Here is a 20,620-nt window from a genome sequence, read left to right as displayed (position 1 = left end):
CATATGCTAAACCAGCTCATAAACCATTTGTTATTCGCTGCTTGGAACAGGAGAAAAAAAAACGAAACCCCCTAGGAGAAGCGGACTCTCCTGGTAAGTTATTTGCCACCCTCGAGGGGGGTTTCTGGCCTGAGTCTGTTAGTCCGTCTGGTGTTTGGGCTGTGTGCCAGGCATAAATAGCACATGGCTATGCCAGGGCCATAGATATAACTCTAGGAGGGCCTAGGAATCGGAACTCCGACTCCATCTCCTCCTCCCCTTTGTAGCCTTTGTGGATATTGCGTATGTTTACACAGTGCCGCAAACCACTGAAAAAGCAGGGGTGGAGCCGAAGGGGGTTTCCGAGTGGGTTTAGTAATGGAAGCCACAGTTACAACTACAACTACTACAACTAGAAGTCCTGGAACCGCGTAGAGATGTATCTCTTGTATGCTTAGTGTAATTTGAACTAATTGCTTAATCAATAAATACATAGTTCAATTACTTTTATGACAGTCGAACAAGAGGGAAGGTAAGCACCTTCTTAAAGATACTTGAACTTAACAATTATCTTGGATAGATTCTGAAAAATATTTTAAATATATATTTATTAGAAAAATTTACAAAATTATATTAACAACTTAAAGAAATAAACCCTTTCCCTTTAAGTTATTATTCAATTGATTAAAACTCAAGGCTAAGCTCATTCAAATGAAGAAGCTATTTAAATATTCAGTTGTTTTTTATTTTCATGAGTGGCAGACCCATGGGTTAAATTTGGATTTTAAATGAAGCAAAAATAGTGTCAGGAATTGACTTTTTTTGCCACATTTTTTGGCCCGGCTGTTTCCACCACATTTTCCACCCTGAAGCTGTCAAAATTTTTAGCTGAGCCTGCCTAATTTTCGCCCCAAGCGTGTTCCCTTCAATTTTTGGTCAACGTTTTTAGTTTTTTTTTGTCAGCAATTTGTTATACTCTCACCAGAGGTATTACGATTTTAGTTAAGTGCTTGTCAAATTATGAACCCAAAATAAATAATAGTTAATAACTTTCATTTCTTTGCAATAATCTTGCAGAGGAAAATATAATTTTAATTAGTGAAGAAGTCATTTCCGACCCTATAAATCATAAATCATCATCATAAATATAAATATATATTCTTGATCAGCATTAACAGGCAAATCATTCTAGTCATGTCAGGAGGAAAACTAAATATTTGACGATTTAAAAAAAAAAAAAAATTAGGGGTTACATCATTAAAATTAGGATAAATCCACAAAAATTATGATTTTTTAAAATGTTATATCGAGTATGCAGATTTATTAACCTTAAAGAAACTAACACAGGAGTGGTTTCTGAATTGAAATTAATGCATTTCTGACGTAGTTATGCAATTTGCAAACTTTGATTATTCTTAAAAAATATTTAAAAATTTATGAAAAAAAAATGTCGATTTCAAGTTTGCAATTTGCATAACTACTAATGATATAATAATATAACTATGTAAAAGATATAATTGTCCTGCTTAAGACTTGTCCCTGTAAAGGCCACGTCATTGTTTACTTCCTTCCTGTATAGACTTATAATCGTAGTGACTTTAATCAGGGTAATCGTGGTATCGAAGATCACTTCCTGTTTATCCAGTTGCATTCCATTGGCCACGTCATTCTTTTAAGGTCGAAGGGTAATCACAATCACTATCACTACCGATGTTAACACTAGGTACCCCTAGGACAGACTGAGCTCGCGGCGATCGAAGTGCCTCTATTTATACTTCCCGATCGGAGATAACAGAGAGAGAGAGCGAGAGGGAAAGAGCTACCCCTACAGCTGCAACAGAGAGAGATAGAGCGTAAGCGCCGTCTCTAGAGCTGCAACAGAGGGAGGCAGGCATACCAATACATATTGTGAGTAAGAAAGAGAGCGAGAGTGAGGGAGGCAGAGGCTTATAGAGGCATATAAAAAGAGAGGGCGAGAGTATTACAATGTTATTACAATGTTATAATATTATATGAACCGAAACTAACATTCGCCAAAGTTTGTATACCATTGCAAATAGCAATTCGATCCTTAATAATAAATAGAATACAAATTATACATATATTTATGTAACAAATGTCGATTTTAAGAATCTTGCAGACGAAAATTTAATTTTTAACAGTAAAGGAGCCATTTCCGACCCTATAAATCATATATATTCTTGATCTGCATCAAAAGCTGAATCGATTTAGCCATCTAAGACAGAAAACAAATGTTATAAATTTTTTTCACAATTTATAAGGGGTTAAAATTATCAAAAAAAAAATTGAAAAAATTTTAAAACTTTAAAAGTTTTAATTTGAGTATGCAGATTTATTAACCTTTAAAAAACTAACACAAAAACGCTTTCCGAATAAAAATTAATTATATTTTAGCTTAGTAATGAGATTTTTAGTATTTAATTGTCATATAAAAATATCGATTTAAATGAGTATTTATGATTGATTTCCGATACGTTCCTTTTTTTTAATTGCAAACAACGAACATATATTAACTTTGGCTTCTCGAATTTAAATTCCATTCATTTTCTATCTTGTTTTCCTTCTTTCCATTATCTTTTTAATAATTAAATCTTTATTTCTCTACATATATATTTATATATATATATAACAATGTCCCTTAATGTTTCCCTGATTTCTTGTATCTCTTTATCTTTCCTAGTTTCCTTAGTTTCCTTAATCACTCTCTTGTAATCCATCTGCCTCCCTCTGTATTGATACAGGGAATATGCCAATGAAAGGGTATACAATTTTCGGTTCTCCAAAGGAAACTTCCTTCTAGTTTTTTCTTTTTTTTTTTTTTATCCTTCGCGAATTCATTAGGTGAGCGGCAACGTCGAGGTCTGTGGGAATGGTTTTTGGCCATGTTTTCGGTGTGAGGAAGTTTTGGTCAAGCTAAGCGGCTTAAAATTTTTGGAGCACACCAGTTGGCGACGTCAAATGGCCGCCATCAACGGGGATTTTCCCGCGGAAAAGTCCCTCCATCTTAACCCCCACCGAAAAGCAAGCCTTAGCCAAAATGCGATCACACAAAAACCCAATTAAAAAGTTTGCATTTTTATGCCTCTCAAGCCCCGCGGAAAAAAGATGTTTGCGCCTTAAGAAGAGAAAAAAAAAGAAGAAAACCCCCTCTCAAAAAAAGAAGAAAAAAACAACAAAAATATTAAAGAAAAAAAAAGAATCGAATGGCGAAGGGAAAAGCGCAAAGCGCGAAAGGAAAACGCGTGCGGAAAACTGTTTGTCAAATAATTTTTCACAAGGCAATCGAGGGCTTACTTGGGATGTGGTATGCTGATAAGGCGAGTAAATGATAGAGAGACAGGAAAAGTGCCGGAAAAATGGAAAAATGGTGGCAAATGGTGACACGCCTTGTCTTCCCTTGCCACGGTGGGCGGCATTTAAGTGGGCGTGGCCAGTCGAAAAGAAAATATAAATTCGAAAAATAAATGGAATTGTGACATTTACGCGTTTTGCAAGCTTAGAGAGAGTTAATACTTTAGCACGTAGCCGTAGCTGAGGAAAAGCACAAGAAAACCCAGGGAAATATAGCACTGAAAGAAAATGTAAACGAAAACTGGGTAGAATAAAGTAATGCCTGGATTTTGGGGGATTTTCAGAAAAAGTTTTATAATTTATCATAATTAAATTGCTGAATTTTCATTACAATTTTCTACTACTTCTTTTCTTTAAGTGCCAGCGGAATCTCACCAGTTAGCAGCTGTCACCCAAAAAAAGACGGGGAAAAACGTTTCCAACTTACTTTTCTCGAAATTTTAATTATTTTTCTTCCCCATTTTTTGTTCTTGGTGTTGTTTTATTTATTTTTTTTATTTACTGTTGCCTCGGTATCAGTGGCGCTGTGTGTTTATTTTATTTTTACATTTTAATTAAAACCCAATTTGCACTTACTTAGAAAATAATTTCGCTTAAGTTTCGTTCTCTTAATTTTGCTTTTCGTTTTTTTTTTTTGCTTTTTGTTTTTTTATTTTGATTTCATGCTGTTTATTTATTTATCCTGATGGCTTTCCTTTTGCCTTCGTTTAATGAGTTTCCCAAAAGTGTTCACTCATTGCGGGATTTTTGTTTTCAGGATTTAATGAAGTTATTTACGGATTTTCATTAGCCGGAAAACAGGGTATATAGAGAAAACCATGTACCTTGTTCCTCTAAAATGTTCTCTCTATTTTTATTTGCTGAAAATCACCCTAAATATTATCTTCACATTTAAGTTTATGTTTAGAGTTTTGCCCTTTCAAAATTGTCCATTGTTTTGTGTTGAACAGTCTGCGTCATTGCCATTGTTGTATGTAATTACATACTTAGAGCTTGTTCCTCTGATTCTATATTTTACAAACTTTTGCCGCCATTTTAAATAACAAGCATGGGGCACCTTTTCGGCCTCGGAGTTTACCCTTTTTTGAAAGAAAAAAAACTGGGAAAATTTAGTAATATAATCATTTAAGAAATATTTAAAATTTGGCAAGGCAAATAATTCAATTACAAATGATTTAACCCTAAAAATATAAGAAATATGCAATTTCTTTTACTATAACCTTAGTTCTTTCTACTAAATTTTTTCCAGTGTGCTTGTGTACAACGATCAGTGAGATAAAATATATTTTATTATGTTCTGGGCAAAACAAAGGACACAACCGATTGCCAAAATGCCAAAAAAAAAAAAGGAAGAGAATTATGGTAGCCTGCCACCTCCCCAATCTCTATTTGCCTATAGGCTCTCGATATTAATTATGCACTTGCATTCACTATTCAAACATTTTGCCATTTTTGGCTGGCGAACAATTAAATGGCCAACAGTCCTTTCCTCTCTATCTCTTTCTCTCTCTTTGTGCCCTTAAATTGGTAGGCTTTTGTGATTATTTGATGGCCAAAAGTGTAATAAACAACTGAAAATTCCATTGATTTAGTTTACCAACATTTTCTATATTTATTAACGTATGATTGGTTCTTTCCAGGTGTTTTCAAAGTATAATTAAAGAGGTTTTTCACCCTCTCTAGTGATGACATATATTTACCAAAATATTCTATATTTTTTAACGTATGATTAGTTCTTTCCAGGTGTTTATAGAGTATAATTTAAGGGTTATTCAACTCCCAAGAGGTGATATATATTTACCAAAATATATCTGACGTATCCTTAAAGCTCTCTTTATCCATCTTTCCCCCCGAAATAGACTCGAGACTGGAGCTCATAAAGCCTCGATAATGCTCGCTGGGTGGTTTCTTCTCTCTTTGGTGGGCAAACAATTTAATTAAAATATGTCAGGCATTGAACCACCCAACGGTGGCGCCCGGACAAAACAACAATTGTCGCTGGGATAAAACGGCAAATTGAAACATTTTGCAGCAGCCGTGACAGGCAACGGGTGACAATTTTGCGAGCCGGACTGGACGAGAGAGGCCTCCTTTTGGTGTTGCCATAAAACTTTGCCAGCCACTTGCTCTACATTTTGCTCTACAGTTACTGCCACCCGCTCATAAACAGTGAGAAAAAACTGTGCAATTTGTTAGCAAATAAAAAAATTGAAAAGAAAACAAACTATAACATATATTTAGCATTAATCTAGAGTCCTCTCAAGTGTGACCATGTGACGCGTATTCTATAATACCTTCTATAAAGTGAGCAGTGTTGCCTTGCCAACATTTTGCTTTAATTTCATTCAAACATTTAAGACTTCTTTTGCTTTTTTTCCCTGTGTGGTTATTTTCTCAGTTTATAGCACTTCAACCTCAACCCCCCCATTAACAGCCCCTCTGGCTTCGTTTTTGCGTTTTTAATTTTGCTTTGTTACTTCTCAGGCTTCCGCTCTGGCTCTTCTTTATTTTTTCGCAATTGTCAACTGCCTGTCACACCAACACCACCCCCCAGTACCCGCCACGACCCCTTCTGGGCTACACCCTTGTGTTGTCTTCATTTGTGCAATCTTTTCTTTTTACTTCGCGTCGCCATTTGATAAGTTTGACAGCGGCTACTTCTGGATCCCGGTGCCGCCCCCTTTTCTTTCCCTTCATCAAGTTCTACACTGGAAAAAACTGGATGAAAAGGAAACTAAGGTAACTAAATTACAGGCTCCTAGTTATCATCTTTCTTGCATTCCCCTGATTCAGATCATTCACTTCATGAATTACTTTTTTAATAAGTAAATTTTGTTCCTTTCCCCTGCTTAATTTCGCTCAGTGCACCCTTCACTTTTCCCTCTTTTTTTCCAGCCCTGTATTGTTGTGCAAATAAGCAGCGCTCAGGCGTCAAACTGAAAATAAATGAGCCAAAAGTGGTGAGCAGCCAAGGGCCAAGGAGGATGGCACTGAGTTTGGCTAGGGGGAGACGCGGATGATATTCTTGTTGCTGAAGTGAAAACAAATTAACTATCTCACGCTGAGTTTTTGTTGCTGGACGGGAAAACAAGGCACACACACACAGATAGAGAGAGAATGAGATTCAAGGAGCTATGGGGAAAGGACACTCTGGGACACAGGATACGGATAAGGAGACAAAGACGCAATCGCTAGGCTCAAGCAAACACTCGCCAAAATGGCTCTGAGGATTGTCCAAGTTGACAGCTCTGTTGATTCAGCATTAAGGCCGGGAAAATTCCAAGGCGGAGAGAGGAAAATGGAGTGAAGAGATGTCACTATTAAAATGCAGGGATTATGTTCTCATAGGACAAAGCTCTATGTATGTCTCAGAATATATATATATAAAACTTGACCTTATTATTATGAATCCAAGAAGCTTTTCTGTACGAGTTCATCTAGTGTGACCGCTTGTCGCGTTTCGCCTAATACCTTTTTTATAAAGTGCAGTGTGGCCTTACCAACATTTCGGTGTCATTTTATTTGAAATGTTCTCACACTTTTTGCAAATTAGACATTTTTCAGCGTGTCTCCCAGTTACTTTTTGAAACGCATTTTTTTCTCAGCTTTCCCTTTGTTTGCTGTCCAATTTCGTTGTTTGCGTTTTGTTGCTTTTAAGTGTCTTTTTTTTCCTTTTTTTTATTGTGTGGGAAGGCTGGGGTGTGGAATGGCACCTGTTGATGGCCTGAAATGAGATTTGCCAAACACAGATGAAGATGGCAAAGAAGAAGCTGAAATGTAAAACAACAAAAGGAGGAAAGAGAGTGGCAAAAGTACAGGCAAGTGGAAGCTGAATTGGCGTTTTATGTGCACAATTTTATGCTAATGCCCCTGCCATGGAATTAGCAAACAAATCCACGCACAACTTAAAGCCAGTTGACATACATAAGGGGGGGTGGGAAAAAGAGAGAAATGGGGGGAAGGGACACACAAATAGAAAATATGAAGACTGCACTGAGGGAAATTGTTGGGAGCGAAAAGGATAAACAACATTTTCCTGAGTTTATTTTGCAACTATATTAGAATACACTTTATTTGTTAAACTTAAAGTTGCCATATTTCGGGGAATCCCCTTTTTGTTCTCCATGTATGCACCACACAAAGGACGACTAACCAACGACCAGCCTCCGAGAGAGAGAGAGAGAAAGATGGGGAAGTTGTGATGTGTCGAAAATGGGAGGTGGCAAGATGGGGTGCGTCGACCAAGTGGAGTCGCTAAGCCAGTTGGCACCAGTAACAATAACTTAAGAGGCAACCAACAAGGAAAATCTGCTGACGAGCCAGGGTTGACTGGTTTGCCCTCGTCACCAGAAGATACCACTCCCAAGTGCTGGTGCCTGTGGTCCTGGTGGCCCCCACTTTTTGCCCCTAAGATGTTACATTTCAATTGAAAGGATTTACATTTTGTTGTCATTCTTTTCAACATTTTGTTTTACAGCTTAGGCTGCTTGTTCCTCCACCAGACAAGCCATAATTGTGTGGTCTCCTGTATCTGAGACAGAAACTTTAGCTTTTACCCCCCATCAACCAGAATATGTCAACGAGTTGCTTATGGATTTACTTCATGTTAATGTGACCCAAAGCTGAATATATGCAACATGTATTAGAGAGCAAGAGAAATCGTTTTTTAGTAGCAGAACTATACTACATATACATACTTGTGAGTACCTTTAACTATAAAATTCATTTTAAAATATTCTCCCTTTTGACGCATTTTGATGCTATCATTGCTTGACTCTGGCATTCGCACATCATTTCCCCCCTGATTTAAACCATTTTTCTGACAGCTTCCACGCTCCGTTGGCCATTAATTTGGCTCAAAACCGAATTCAACTCAACTCGACTCGAAAATTCTGGGGGCCCGGGGCCACTCGACAGATCCAGTGCTGCGGTTCACTCATTTGCAGTCTACTTGTCTAATGGCATTTTAATTGTCTCATGTTTCATCACCATGGCAGTGCGCCACCTAGCGTTGGGTATGGGGCATAACAAGCTTACAAATCCGCCCGCAAAAAAGAACTTCAACTTCCCAACAACAGCAAGTTCGCAACCAGAAGTTTTTATTTCGAAAATAAACTCATTTTAAATACTTTTGCCAACAATTTGCCATAATTTGGCTCATTTCCTACAACACACGACGTTGCCAGCTTTGTCACTTTGCCGAGTACCGAGTACAGAGTACAGAGAAGGAGCAGTGTATAGAGTCGGGGAAATCCCCCTTTTTCGAAAAGCGGTGACTACTGCAAACTTTTGCGTGTGCTGTGCCAGGGGGCGTGGCAAGTTTCCACCGACATCCCCGGAGAGCAAAAAAGACCTCCTTCTTTCCCCCCTTATTCGCTGTTGCTTGCACATTTTGGCATTGTGTGTTAAGTTCTTAAGCGCTGCCAAAAACTTGAGCCCGAGCAGGCAACCCTAAGGCGGCAGCCCCGGAAATGCCACACACACAACCCCGCTCTCTCTCTCCATCCCGTTTTGCAGCACACATAAAATAGTTAAAATGTGACAGTTGTGAAACGAGGGGAATCGACGCTTGAAGGACCCTTTCTTTGGCAAAAAGTAGTTACCCCCCGAAAATTGTTTAAGCATCAACGAATTGAAATATATTGTTTTTATGCTGACACAAGAACATGATGTGGCTTTAATGTCTATAACAATCCTGTTCTTGAGTTGTTTCAGTAAGTGATGTGGTCACACTAAGACTGGCAACTTGATTGGTCACACTGCTGTGCTTACACAACTCCAAGAACATTTATTTATTAATTAGAATTGATAAATTGAAGGGCTTTACTATTAATTTACAGGGTATTGGCATAAAAAGTGCCGCCTATGCAATTACACCAAGGCAAGTGGATTTTCGGTGGTTGGGCGGTGCAGTTGCTACTTTATTACAGGGCAAAAAACTGAGCCTGAGGCAAAGGATAAAGGCAGAGAAGGGAGACATCTCATTCTTGTCTAGGGTTCCAACGTTTTTTGGCCTGTTTGCATAATTTTCCAAAGAGAAGCAACAATTGGGGATGACGGTGGAGGGGAGTCTCTAAAAACAAGAAGACTGCCAGAAAACCATTGAAAATCTAGCAGAAATTAAATATTATGTAAAGGGTTTGCTGCTATTAAAATTAAATAAGAAAAGAAATATTACAAATTTAATTGTAGTTCCAATTATTTAAAAGTTGTTCACTTTTTACTAACCATTTTCTTTCAGTGCTTCTGTTAACCGTGTGCCTGGGCTCATATTTATTGAACAGTTCAGTTTTGAAAGACGATGAAGTTAGAGGAGCCCAAGACGAACACGAAAAGGGACAAAAAAAGAAAGGAGAGCTGAGGGGCTCCATACAATGGAGTCCCTTATGTCTTCAAAAATTACATTTTAAGTTCTGAAATTACAATACAAAATTGAAATATCTTATTTCAACGCTGCAGTTGAAAGCAATTTTTCACGCACATCGAAAGGATGCCACAGGAAGCCACAGCAAGGACGAGGAAGCCAACGAAGACAGAGACGGGACAGTGTGGCAGCTAACGAGCCGCATGGCAGACAAAAACTTTACGGAATTTATCAAGCAACCAAGTGTGTGTCCATGTGTGTGTGTGCCTTCGTATCCTTTTGCATTTATGAAAATGTAATAATAACAAAAGACGCAATGCAGACGCGCCGGCAATAAACTGAAACTGAAAACAAACACTGCAGCCGGGAAGTACAAGGAGCGTGCAGCATATGTGTATGTGGCAACCCTAGACAAACATATGGCTCACCGAATGCCAAATGCAAAATGCAAAATGCAGATTCCCCGCAAGAATTGTAACTGTATACCACCAAACTTTACCCTCAAAAACGAACATTTTCAACTTGGAAAAATTTGTCAAAACAAATTATCATAAAATACTCATCAGAAAAGACAGAGAGAAAATACCAACATCTTGAAGAGGCCAAAACTAAAAGAGCAATTAAGAGTTGTCAGCTATATCTTTGAAGCAAACAAACAAAGTTGTATTAGAGTTTAATATATGAATTAAGTTTAATTTGTATGAAGAGTTATATTATTTATAAATAAATAAATTTTCAACTACAATTCTCCTCACCTAGTTTTAACCTGTTTCATATAAACCTCTTACAATTTTGATCCTTCAAACTGGATAGACATTCAGTAAATATATACATATAAAGCCCGATATTTCCTCTCCTAAATTTCAGCTGAACCTTCAACTGGACTCTGAAAGGAGAGCCAGAGATGTAATTAAATTGAACTTGCCCTGGTAAGAAGAGCCCTTGGAGCTGAATTCAAATAAACTAGAACGCGAAGTTTACCTTCCGCTTTTCCCACCTTCCGGGGAAACTGGCCCTCCCACAACACACACACACACACACGTATTTTCCACCTTCCCCGTACCCTGAACCCTTGAGCAAATGAAACTCCAATTAGCAGCACAAATCAAAGTCAGACAGTTTCGTTTGGAGGACAAGTGGCATCAACAACATCGAGAAAACCCAGAAACCAAAAACCAAACCAAAACTGAACAGAACTGAACCAAAAAAAAAAAAGAAAAGAAAAAAGTTAAATAAAAAAAAGGAAAAGTTACAAAAAAGTTAAAGTTGCTGGCATTAAATTGATAGAACAAGAGAAGGGAGAAGGAGGTAGAGAGATCGGGGCAAAGCCAGGGGCGTCCAGCGAATAAAAAAAAAAAAAATACAACAAAAATTTCTGGGGGGGATTTTCAAAGGGGGCTCCATGTTGAGAGTTTTGCTGCGATATTTTGCCTTTGATAGAAAAACAATTTTTCTACTCCATTTCACGCGTTCAAGGCAGAACCATAAAATATGCTGGCTAGAACCGAAAGAGAGGGGTTGGGGGGTTCGGGCCAAATCACTCAGCAGGGAAGAGGAGGGAGGGGAGCAGGGAAGCAGGGGCGTAGAGGCAGACCAAGGGGGGAGAACAGAATCGTCAGCGTAAAGATGCCGCCAGACCGATAAACGCTAGAAATGAAATAACAATAAAAACCAATTTTTTATATCGAACACCAAACTGAAGTTAAGTTCCTCTCCCTTTCGCACACAGAACACTGGAAAAAATATAAATTATGTTAAGCCTATAAAATAAATATATATTGTATATAATATTAGATAGGAAAATATATTTATGAAAGATAATAAATTAATATTAATATTATATTTTCCAAACTAAAAAGAACATTCATTTTTGACTATGCTTTAAGTGGCTTTAAGTGGGATATTCTTTGCCTAAATGTATTGTTATTTATAACTAAGAACACTATAATTTTTTAATAAAATAGATACCTATAAAAAAACAATTTGAATTTTTAATTATAATAGATATTCCATAAGTATATAATTGGAACTTTCTAGAAAATAAATATAGTATTTCTTATTATTATTATTATTAATCATTTGTAAAAATTAAAAGTATTTTTGGAGATATCGCTAGACCACATCAATATATTAATATAATATACAACTATAGTATGTAATATATATAAAATATAAGAATATATAAAAATACTATAGTGTTTATTTTATATAAATACTATTTTTTCAAAATAAAAAGTATAATTGGAGATATTTCTGGTTCACATATTTACATTTATATAACTCCCATATGTATACAATATAATCAAATTCTTAAAAAAAATACTTTAGTATTAATTATTATTTTTAGTCATTAGTAAAATTAAAGTAATGTTGGAGACATACCTAGCTCACATATTAAATGTTTAATACTTTCCTATATCTTTATTTTATACACAAACTATCTAAAAAATATCTACAGTATTTATTGTTATTAATATTAATTTGTAATCATAAAATATATTATTAAATATATCTCCAAAAATTCCCGTTTTTACCATATCTATTTTGTATATATTCCCTTCTCTCCCAGTTTCTCCCAGTGCACTTTCACCCCCTCCTCCCCTTCCCTGCGCCTCTGGCGAAAGTTTTCCTGTCTGTGTGCCCGAGTGTGAGTGTGTGTGTATATTGACCCAATTTACTTTGGCCTCGTCGTTGTTACCGTTCAATGACCATTTCTTGCAGTGTACAAATTTCGATTTGCAAAACGAAACGTAAGCCCTGCCGAAATTCGAAATCCAAAAAAGCACCAAAATCGCAGGAGTATATGTACATCATTATCCACAATGACTATAAATCCAATTGGCTTTGCTTTTGTTTGGTATTTTGTTTATTTTGTTATTTGTTTAGCAGCTCAATTAATTCATAAAGGGAAGCTGAGCCGGCAAAAGATACAAATGTATCCACAAGTTCATTAGTTAGAACCTGCTTGCTTAATTTTATGGACACGTTGTTCTCGGGACGGGTTTTTTGTGTCTAAACCCCCCTCGAAAGCCCCTTTCAAATGGCTGCTAAAAACTTTTGTCAATAGATGGGTAGGGGGAAGAAAAATGTAAAAGATATTAAAGCCACCGAGTTTGAGACAGGTTTATTTTTTTTTCGGTGCTTTCAGTATTTGTTTTTCTACGGACTCAAATAAAGGGGGGGTGGTGTAGGACAGGTGTTTCAATCGAGAGACGAGGGTATTTCGACTGACCTACAGCGCGTGCATTGACGTTGAACTTCACAAAAACTTGACCATGATAATGATAGAGTCGCCTCATCCGATCCGAGATATTAGCGGAAATTGAAGATGAAACCCAGACTGGGGCTGAATACTCACTCATCTGGAGGTCGACAATGGGGTTATTCCCGGAATTATTAGAGACAAGGAACTACAAGTTGGACAGAAGTCTTAAAAACTATTTGTTTTGAGGAATGTAAAGCAACTATTTATATTTAAAATACTTTTTATAATATATCATATTTATTTATGTATCATTTTTTTAACGTTTTTAAAGTTAAAACCCAAAATTTCCATCTTCTTTTATTAAAATGATATGCTTAAATTTGCATACTAATTTATGTAGCACGTTTTGGAACGTCTACAAGTTGCCAAAATTTGCATAACTAATATGTTTTTACCTAACTAAAATTTATAGATTTAAGAAGGAAGAAGGATTTAAGAGCTTTTCGAAGACTGAAATATAAACAGAAGTATTTCTAAAATCGTAATAAAAACTCATCATTTATAAAAGCAACTTATTAATTATAAATAAATATAAATTTATTATTAAAATCTTTTAATATTTGTTACGAAATAATTAAATTTTTATTATAAAAATATTTTAATATCAATATAGGAATTCCAATCTTAATTTTCCTTTTTTCTAAAGAGCATTTATTTCAACAAAATAATTTCAAAACTAGGAAAGAAAAAGGATCAGTGATTGTTACGAAGACTCAAATATAAGGAATAGTATTTGTAAAATATATATATAAAAAAAACTAATTTACTATGAAATCAAATTATGTCTAATAAATTGTTATTTATTATGAAAACTTTTTAATATTTTTTATTAAATAATAATAATTAAGAATTAGAGTTAGTTACGAAGACTGAAATATAAAGTCAAGTAATTGAAAAGTTTTAAAATAAACTTATCATTTATAAACATGATTTATAAACAATAAATAATTACTTATTATGAAAACCTTTTATTATATCTTTAGAAATATTGTTATATACAATAAAAAATAATTTAATATTAATATAGGAATCCCCCATTTTAGTTTCCTTATTTTCTAAACATTATTTCACTTCGGGGCTTTCTCCAAAATCTTAAGTGATTCAAATATATGCCTCAATCCATCGCTAAGGCCTGCAAAAAAAACCCCCTTTGGAAGGCACAGAGAAAATCTCTAATCTAATGACCATCCAAACTTGTGATCGAAACAGGAAAAAAAAAAACACAACAAAAACAAATAAAAAAACAGACAAAGTCTAACAGTGATCAGCCAAAGTGTTATTTTATTCCCTATAAAAAAAAAAACGAGTTATTCATGAATTCGGTGATTTTTTTTCGAGTCTCCGAGTAGCCGAACAATGGGCGTGTTGACGGTTGGACGTCAAGTCGGGCGTTAATTATTGATTAGTTTAAAGCGCGATTACCAAACCGGCAGCGGGCTTAGAACGAAACGGAACGTTCGACGCTAACCAACTTCAAGCGCGCTCTCAAAAAATACAAAAAAAAAAAATTAACAAACAAAATATACAAAATAAAAACCCGAAAAAGCCAAAGATAAAGAGAGGTACACCGGAAATAATCGTGTTTTAATACGAATTAAAATGTTAATAGAAAGCTCTACCAATTAATCATAAGATGTATTTTTTTTGTATTTGGTGAATTTTTTTTTAACAAAAAGCTCTTAAGTGATTTGTGACTTGAAATTAAATTACAAAAGTTTTGAATTCTTTTAAATAATCCAAATGTTTTAATAAATAAAATAATAAAATGAACTTATTTTAATTATCAAAATTGTATAGAAATTACTCTGTGCAAAGAAGAAACTGTTGCTCGATGAAAAATAATTAATATTTTAAAGTTTAATATTAATTAATTAACGAAAAATTATTCAAATATCATATTTTTAATATTATTATTTTCCAATAAACTTTTTTGGCTTGAATATTTATAGAAACAAAAAAAAAAAAAAAAGAATCAATTCTTAATTTGAATAAAGGCTTCAACAAGCATTTTTGTCTTATATTTTTTTAGAAACAAAATTAATTATTTAATTATTAATTTTCACTAATTTTTCAATTAGAATATTTGTGTTGAACCTAAAAATGTTCAACACTTACTTTTTCTTGCAGTTTGATAGAAATAAAAATATGTATTAGGTGAACATTAAACTTTGAAGAAAGTTCTTAAATATAATTGATAGGATTGGAGACTTTCTTTTCATAGAAATAAATAAATAATAAAATAAACTATACGAGATATAGTATATATAATTAATTAATAATTATTTTACCAAAGTTTTCAACCAGAATTTTTCGAAAGAAATAAAAATATATGAAAGGTGATCATTGAACATTGAAGAAAATTCTTTAATAAAAGCAATAGAATTTTGAGAGTTTCTTTTTGAGAAAATAAATAAATAAATAATACAATTAAGTATTATAAATACAATAAAATAAGTCTATTCTGAGCTAATACTTTTAAATTCAACATAAATATTAATAAAATGTGCCTCTAGGGAAGCTGCAGAATTTTCTGATCTTAAAAATCGGGTGGTTATTATTCCTATTTCGAGTTAACCAATTCTGGTGCGAGTTTCGCTAATTAGCCATATTTTTTTTCTCTGTATTTTGTGAGAGGTGGCTGAGAACTGGAGGAACAACAAAACTGAACAACGAACAACGACAACGAGCAACGGAGACCGCAAAAATACACGGTCGGAGAGACAATAAAAGTCGGCCAGCGGCCAAAAACGCGCTCATTTCATTGCGTGCGCTGTTTTCGCAACGGCGGAGAGGGCACTACGGCAACGGAATACGGATTGAGGAATACGGAATACGTTATACGGAATACGGAGTACGGGAATACGGAGCACGGAGTACGGGAATACGGGAGGAGAAGCCACGCGGATACGCATACGGATACGGATACGGGGAGCCAGGATGCGACACGCATTTGTTGGATTAATTGTGTGCTGGCTGGCAGTTTGTCAACCGCAAGGTAAATATTTTTGGAATACGCCACATAGACAGGATAATGACAGGATATATACCCGTACGCACACAGGGAAGCAGGCACTGTGAGAAAAATTAGAGGATCTTTGTAGCACATAGAGAACTTTTATAGAAGAAGTTTAAAGTTAAGCAAGAGGTTATTTATCTATGAAGCCTCTCGAATAATTTATTGATAAGTAAAAGGTACTTTAATTGATAAATTTTATATTTTCTAACACTTTTAGTATTTAAATTTCTCTCAGTGCATACATTGACATGCTGGGGGCTTTGTTATTACAGCAATAATTGCAAAATTATCGCTGGATTTTGCGCCTACGTGCATTGCATTGTCAACTCTGGCATAAAGGATCCACCGCACTTCCTCCTAAACAGAAAGAGAACGATATAGGTTTGCTAGAAAGAGTAGGCAACAGGGGGTTTTGTGTTTGCGGAAAAATAGGATTTTGCATTGCGGCTTAAAGGTTGCTCTCGGTTTGGTTTTTCGACGGATGCGCATATTAAGCCATATTTGAGAAGGTAAACACCGGCTTTGGTAGATCAGAATTCACATTTATTGTTTGCTTCTTGAAAGCATAATGAAATGTATTGGGAATTTTAAATTTCTTGTAAAAGTTTACTATCATGAAACTTTGAAATCAAGAAAATTCTGCAGCATTTTATATATAATTTTAATGGATTTTGCACAAGTTAAGCTACTATATTACCAGAAGCTTTAAAACATTAAATTTGTTATATAAACATGTGTTGAATACCTGATGTTTTTGGTTACAGAAACAGCATTATGGAAATTATTATAAGAACCAGTTAGATCTTTGCATAAACAAAACGTTATCTCTTTCTCTTCTTTTAAGAAACCAGCTTTCAGCCATCTCTTTCGTTTTTGTGTGATCTCAAACACTTGAAAATTAGAAAACATTAAGACAAAATGGCAGAGCATAAAAACATAGGAAAAAAAAGAGAAGAAATAATAATGAAAGAATGAAAAAAAGAGAAAAAATAAAGCGGGTTGTAAAACAAGTTTTAATAAAAAGAATATAAATATGATCTTGCCTTTGCCTAATGAAACTTTCCACTCCATTTTCTTCTTTACTGTTTTGTATTTCCAAACGTAAAACAGTTTCGATAATTCTATTATTATTAAATATTATATGAATTAAAATGTAATTGAGATTCTTAACCCTTTCACCCTTCCAGCTGAGGCACAATTTGGCGGCTTTGGAGGATTCCAGCCACAGGTATATAGACAGCCGCAATATTATCAACCTCAGGTGTATCAGCCTCAGGTTTACCAACAGCCGGGGGCTTATCAACCTCAGGTTTATCGACAACCGCAGGTTTATCAGCCTCAGGTGTATCAGCAACCTAGACAGGTTTACCAACAACCTCAGGTCTACCAACCACAGGTGTATCAGCAGCAGCCCCGTCAGCAGCGTCAAGGATCCGTCTCCAAGGCCAATACGAATGCCTATGAGCGACAGGTGGACTTTGGCAATAATGTGGAATACACTCAGGGTCTATCCAACTCCCGGGCGGTGACCAAACAGAATGGCCAACGTGTGGTGACCAAAAGTCAGGCTCAGACGCGTGACATTGATCTCGGTGGCCTGCAGATCGGTAACACACTGACCAGAACGCAAACAAATGCCAATGGAGCTGTTTCCCAGGGCATTGCCAATCAATTCCGGATCGGTGATGTCGGTCTAGGTGCTTCCCTGTCCCCACAGAATCTGCGAAATGGTTTTGGTCTTCAGCGTGGTGCCGATGGTGATTTGCGTCTGGGTTTGGGTGTTCTTAACCTTGATCTGGATAGGAATGTGGCCAATTCGAATACCTTGTCACAGGCTCAGGTGAATGCTCAGGGTAAGGGTGCTCGGGCTGGTTCCTCCAGCAACTCGCAATCGAATACCCAGCAATATGGTGGAGTTACGGTGACGGACACACGCTCCAATTCGAATGCCTTTGGCAAGGCACGACGTGGTCAGACTTCGGCCAGTACAGGTGGATTTGGAGGTAATGCTGCCACCAATGGTCAGAGTTTCGGTGGTCCCTTCCAGCGTGTGGTGCGACAGCAGCCGGTGGCTTATAGGCGACCCAAGAGGAGGGCACAGTTTGTGCCATTCGGTTATCCAGGAGGTGGCTTTGGACCGGGTCCCTTTAACCTTGGTTTGGATAGACCACGTCGGCAGTTTGGCGGAGGCTTTGGCAACTTTGGCGGAGGTAAGACCTTTCTAGAAATAACTATAGAACCTTTTTTAAACTCAAGCTTCTTCTAGGCTTTGGTGGTCAACAGTTTGGTGGAGGACCACAGTTTGGAGGAGGACCACAGTTTGGAGGCGGAAACCAGTTTGGTGGCGGCTTTGGTGGCTTCCAGCAGCCGCAGCAGCAACGCCAAAAGGGTAACCAGAATCAGGCTAATGGCAATGCCAATGCTCAGGGTGGACCTGGTTTCAATCAGCAGGCATCTACGAATAATCATGCCAGTCAAGGTAATACCGGGAGCAGCAGCATTGGCTCTAACTTGGCCCAAGATGGTAGCAGCGGTCAGGTGAGCTCGGCCAATACCAATACGCACAATACCCAGACAGCCGGTGGCTTCGATAGCGGCCAGAATTCACAGAGTCAGGCTTTGAACTTCAAACCTGGTGAGCAGCAGGCTTCAAGTGCCAATGCCAACACACAGCATACACAGCAGGGCGGAAGGGAAACCATTGGTTCGAATAGTGGCTCTACGGCCACCAATAATAACCAATTTGGACAGTCGACGAATACGGCCAATACCAATACGCAGGTGGTGCGTGAAGGTAACCGTCAGGATGCCACCAGTGATGCCAACAGTCAGAGCATCTTTCAGGGCAACAACGGGCAGGGCGATGCCTCGGCCTCAACGAATACCCAGACCAGTTCTCAGAAGGGACCCGGTGGCTTTGTGAGCAACTCGGCCTCGAGCAGTGCCACAGCCACCGCCGGAAATGGACAGTCGGCCAATGCCAACGCCAATGCCAGTGCCGGCAGTGGTGGTGGTGGTGGCTTCGGGCGTGGATCCGGGGCAAATGCCGGTGCCAATGGCGGTAGTTTCGGTGGCGGCGGCGGCGGTGGTGGTGCCAATGCCAATAGCAATGCCTTCAGCGGATTCGATGGATTCGGCTTCTATGGACGTTAGTTTTTACGCAATTTTTTTTTAAGAGATCCCAACTGCACCTTTTTTTTGTCACCCACGTAAGCACGAGAATAAAAAAAAAATGCATTTCGTTAATTTACACAGCACTGTTTGCACTACATTTTTTGGTTCAATTGAAGTTGAAGCAACATTGGTGAATGTTGTTGAAATTTGTGTACTTTTTATAAATTTGGTTCAGAGTTTTGTTAAAAATTTATTGATTACTGTTGAATGATGTTAAACGTTGTGTTTTGGAAGTTTTTAAGTGTTGTTGAGTAATAGTACTGTTGAGTGTGAATGTTGTTGAATGTTGGTGAATGCTTTTGAATGTTGCAGAATGTTGTTCAATATATATAGTTTTAGTTGAGTGCATTTGAGGGATTTGGAATGTTGATGAATCTTGTTAAATGTGTCTTACTGTTATTGAACTTGGTTTATTCTCTTTAAATTTTGTTCAATGTTGTTGAGTGCTGTTAGATGTGTCTGAATGCTAATGTATGTTGTGGGACTTACTAAACTCTCATTAAATTTTGTTTAATGGTGTTGAATAATGTTAATTGTGGTTTGCTGTTGTTGTAGCTTGTTGGCTATTGTTGAATTGCTTTAAATGTTGTTGTAAAACCTTGTTTTTAAATGTGTTTGAGGTTTGTTGATGGTGGTAATTATAGTTAAGTCCCCTTCAATGTATTTGAATAATGTTTTAAGCTAATCTAGTGATTAATTCTGTATTTCCTTGTCATCTTTAAACCATCCCAGTTCGTCATCGAGCACAGCAACAGGTTCGTCTGCAACGCTGGAGACCCAAGACTTTAAATGGTACTGAAACTTCCCCAAGAACTTCTTCTAAGAGTTCCACCATCAACGATAACTTTGAGTATGTGTACTTTAATCGCTCTTCCCGCTTGGAGGATCTCGATTCTAGCTCTGGTTCGGATTTGGGAACACTGAACACCTCGGTTGAGGCCTTTGGGCCATACGATAGCACCCAGCGTCAGGGTCGAACTTTTGGTGTGATCTACGACTGGATAACAGGACTCTTTAACTCCTGTGTCTCACCCTGCACCCTGGAGGCTTTTCAGAAGCAAACCTGCTGTGAGACATATGTGGTGGATCCTTCGTATCCACCGCCACCTCCTCCTCCTCCACCACCGCCACCACCTCCGCAGACTTGCTGCACTCCTGTGAGACCCTATCCACCACCTCGTCCTTTGCCACCACCACCTCCTCATCCGCCACCACCGCCCCCAATGCCCTACTATCCCCCCATTTATCCCAATAATAAGACGCCCGTGGTGGTGGTGGCCACGCCCATCAATTGCTGCACTGTTTGCACTTACACTTACTATGGACCACCGCCCTGTGGTCGCTACAATAATAGTAACAATGGCAAAAAGGTGACCATCTATGTACCGCCGCCCTACTATGGACGCTGATCCCTATTGGAATAAAAATATATATACTTAATTTTTTTGAT

At 37.2% G+C, this 20,620-nt stretch overlaps 1 protein-coding gene across 1 annotated transcript; it reads left to right on the top strand.

The window, feature by feature from the left end:
* Window positions 1-14,345: 14,345 nt before the first annotated feature.
* LOC110179748 (uncharacterized) lies at window positions 14,346-20,579 on the top strand. The gene is made up of 5 exons (XM_020947364.2): window positions 14,346-14,542; window positions 15,615-15,975; window positions 17,184-18,206; window positions 18,263-19,144; window positions 19,903-20,579. The coding sequence occupies exons 2-5, from the start codon at window positions 15,918-15,920 to the stop codon at window positions 20,577-20,579; spliced, it is 2,640 nt and encodes an 879-aa protein (XP_020803023.2). The 5' UTR covers window positions 14,346-14,542; window positions 15,615-15,917.
* Window positions 20,580-20,620: the final 41 nt, after the last annotated feature.

Source organism: Drosophila serrata, unplaced genomic scaffold (genome assembly GCF_035046125.1).
Source record: "Drosophila serrata isolate PLE 108 unplaced genomic scaffold, ASM3504612v1 contig_23, whole genome shotgun sequence".
Taxonomy (NCBI): Eukaryota; Metazoa; Arthropoda; class Insecta; order Diptera; family Drosophilidae; genus Drosophila; species Drosophila serrata.
Note: the sequence above shows the minus strand (reverse complement) of the source record. Positions and strands in the feature narration are given on the sequence as shown.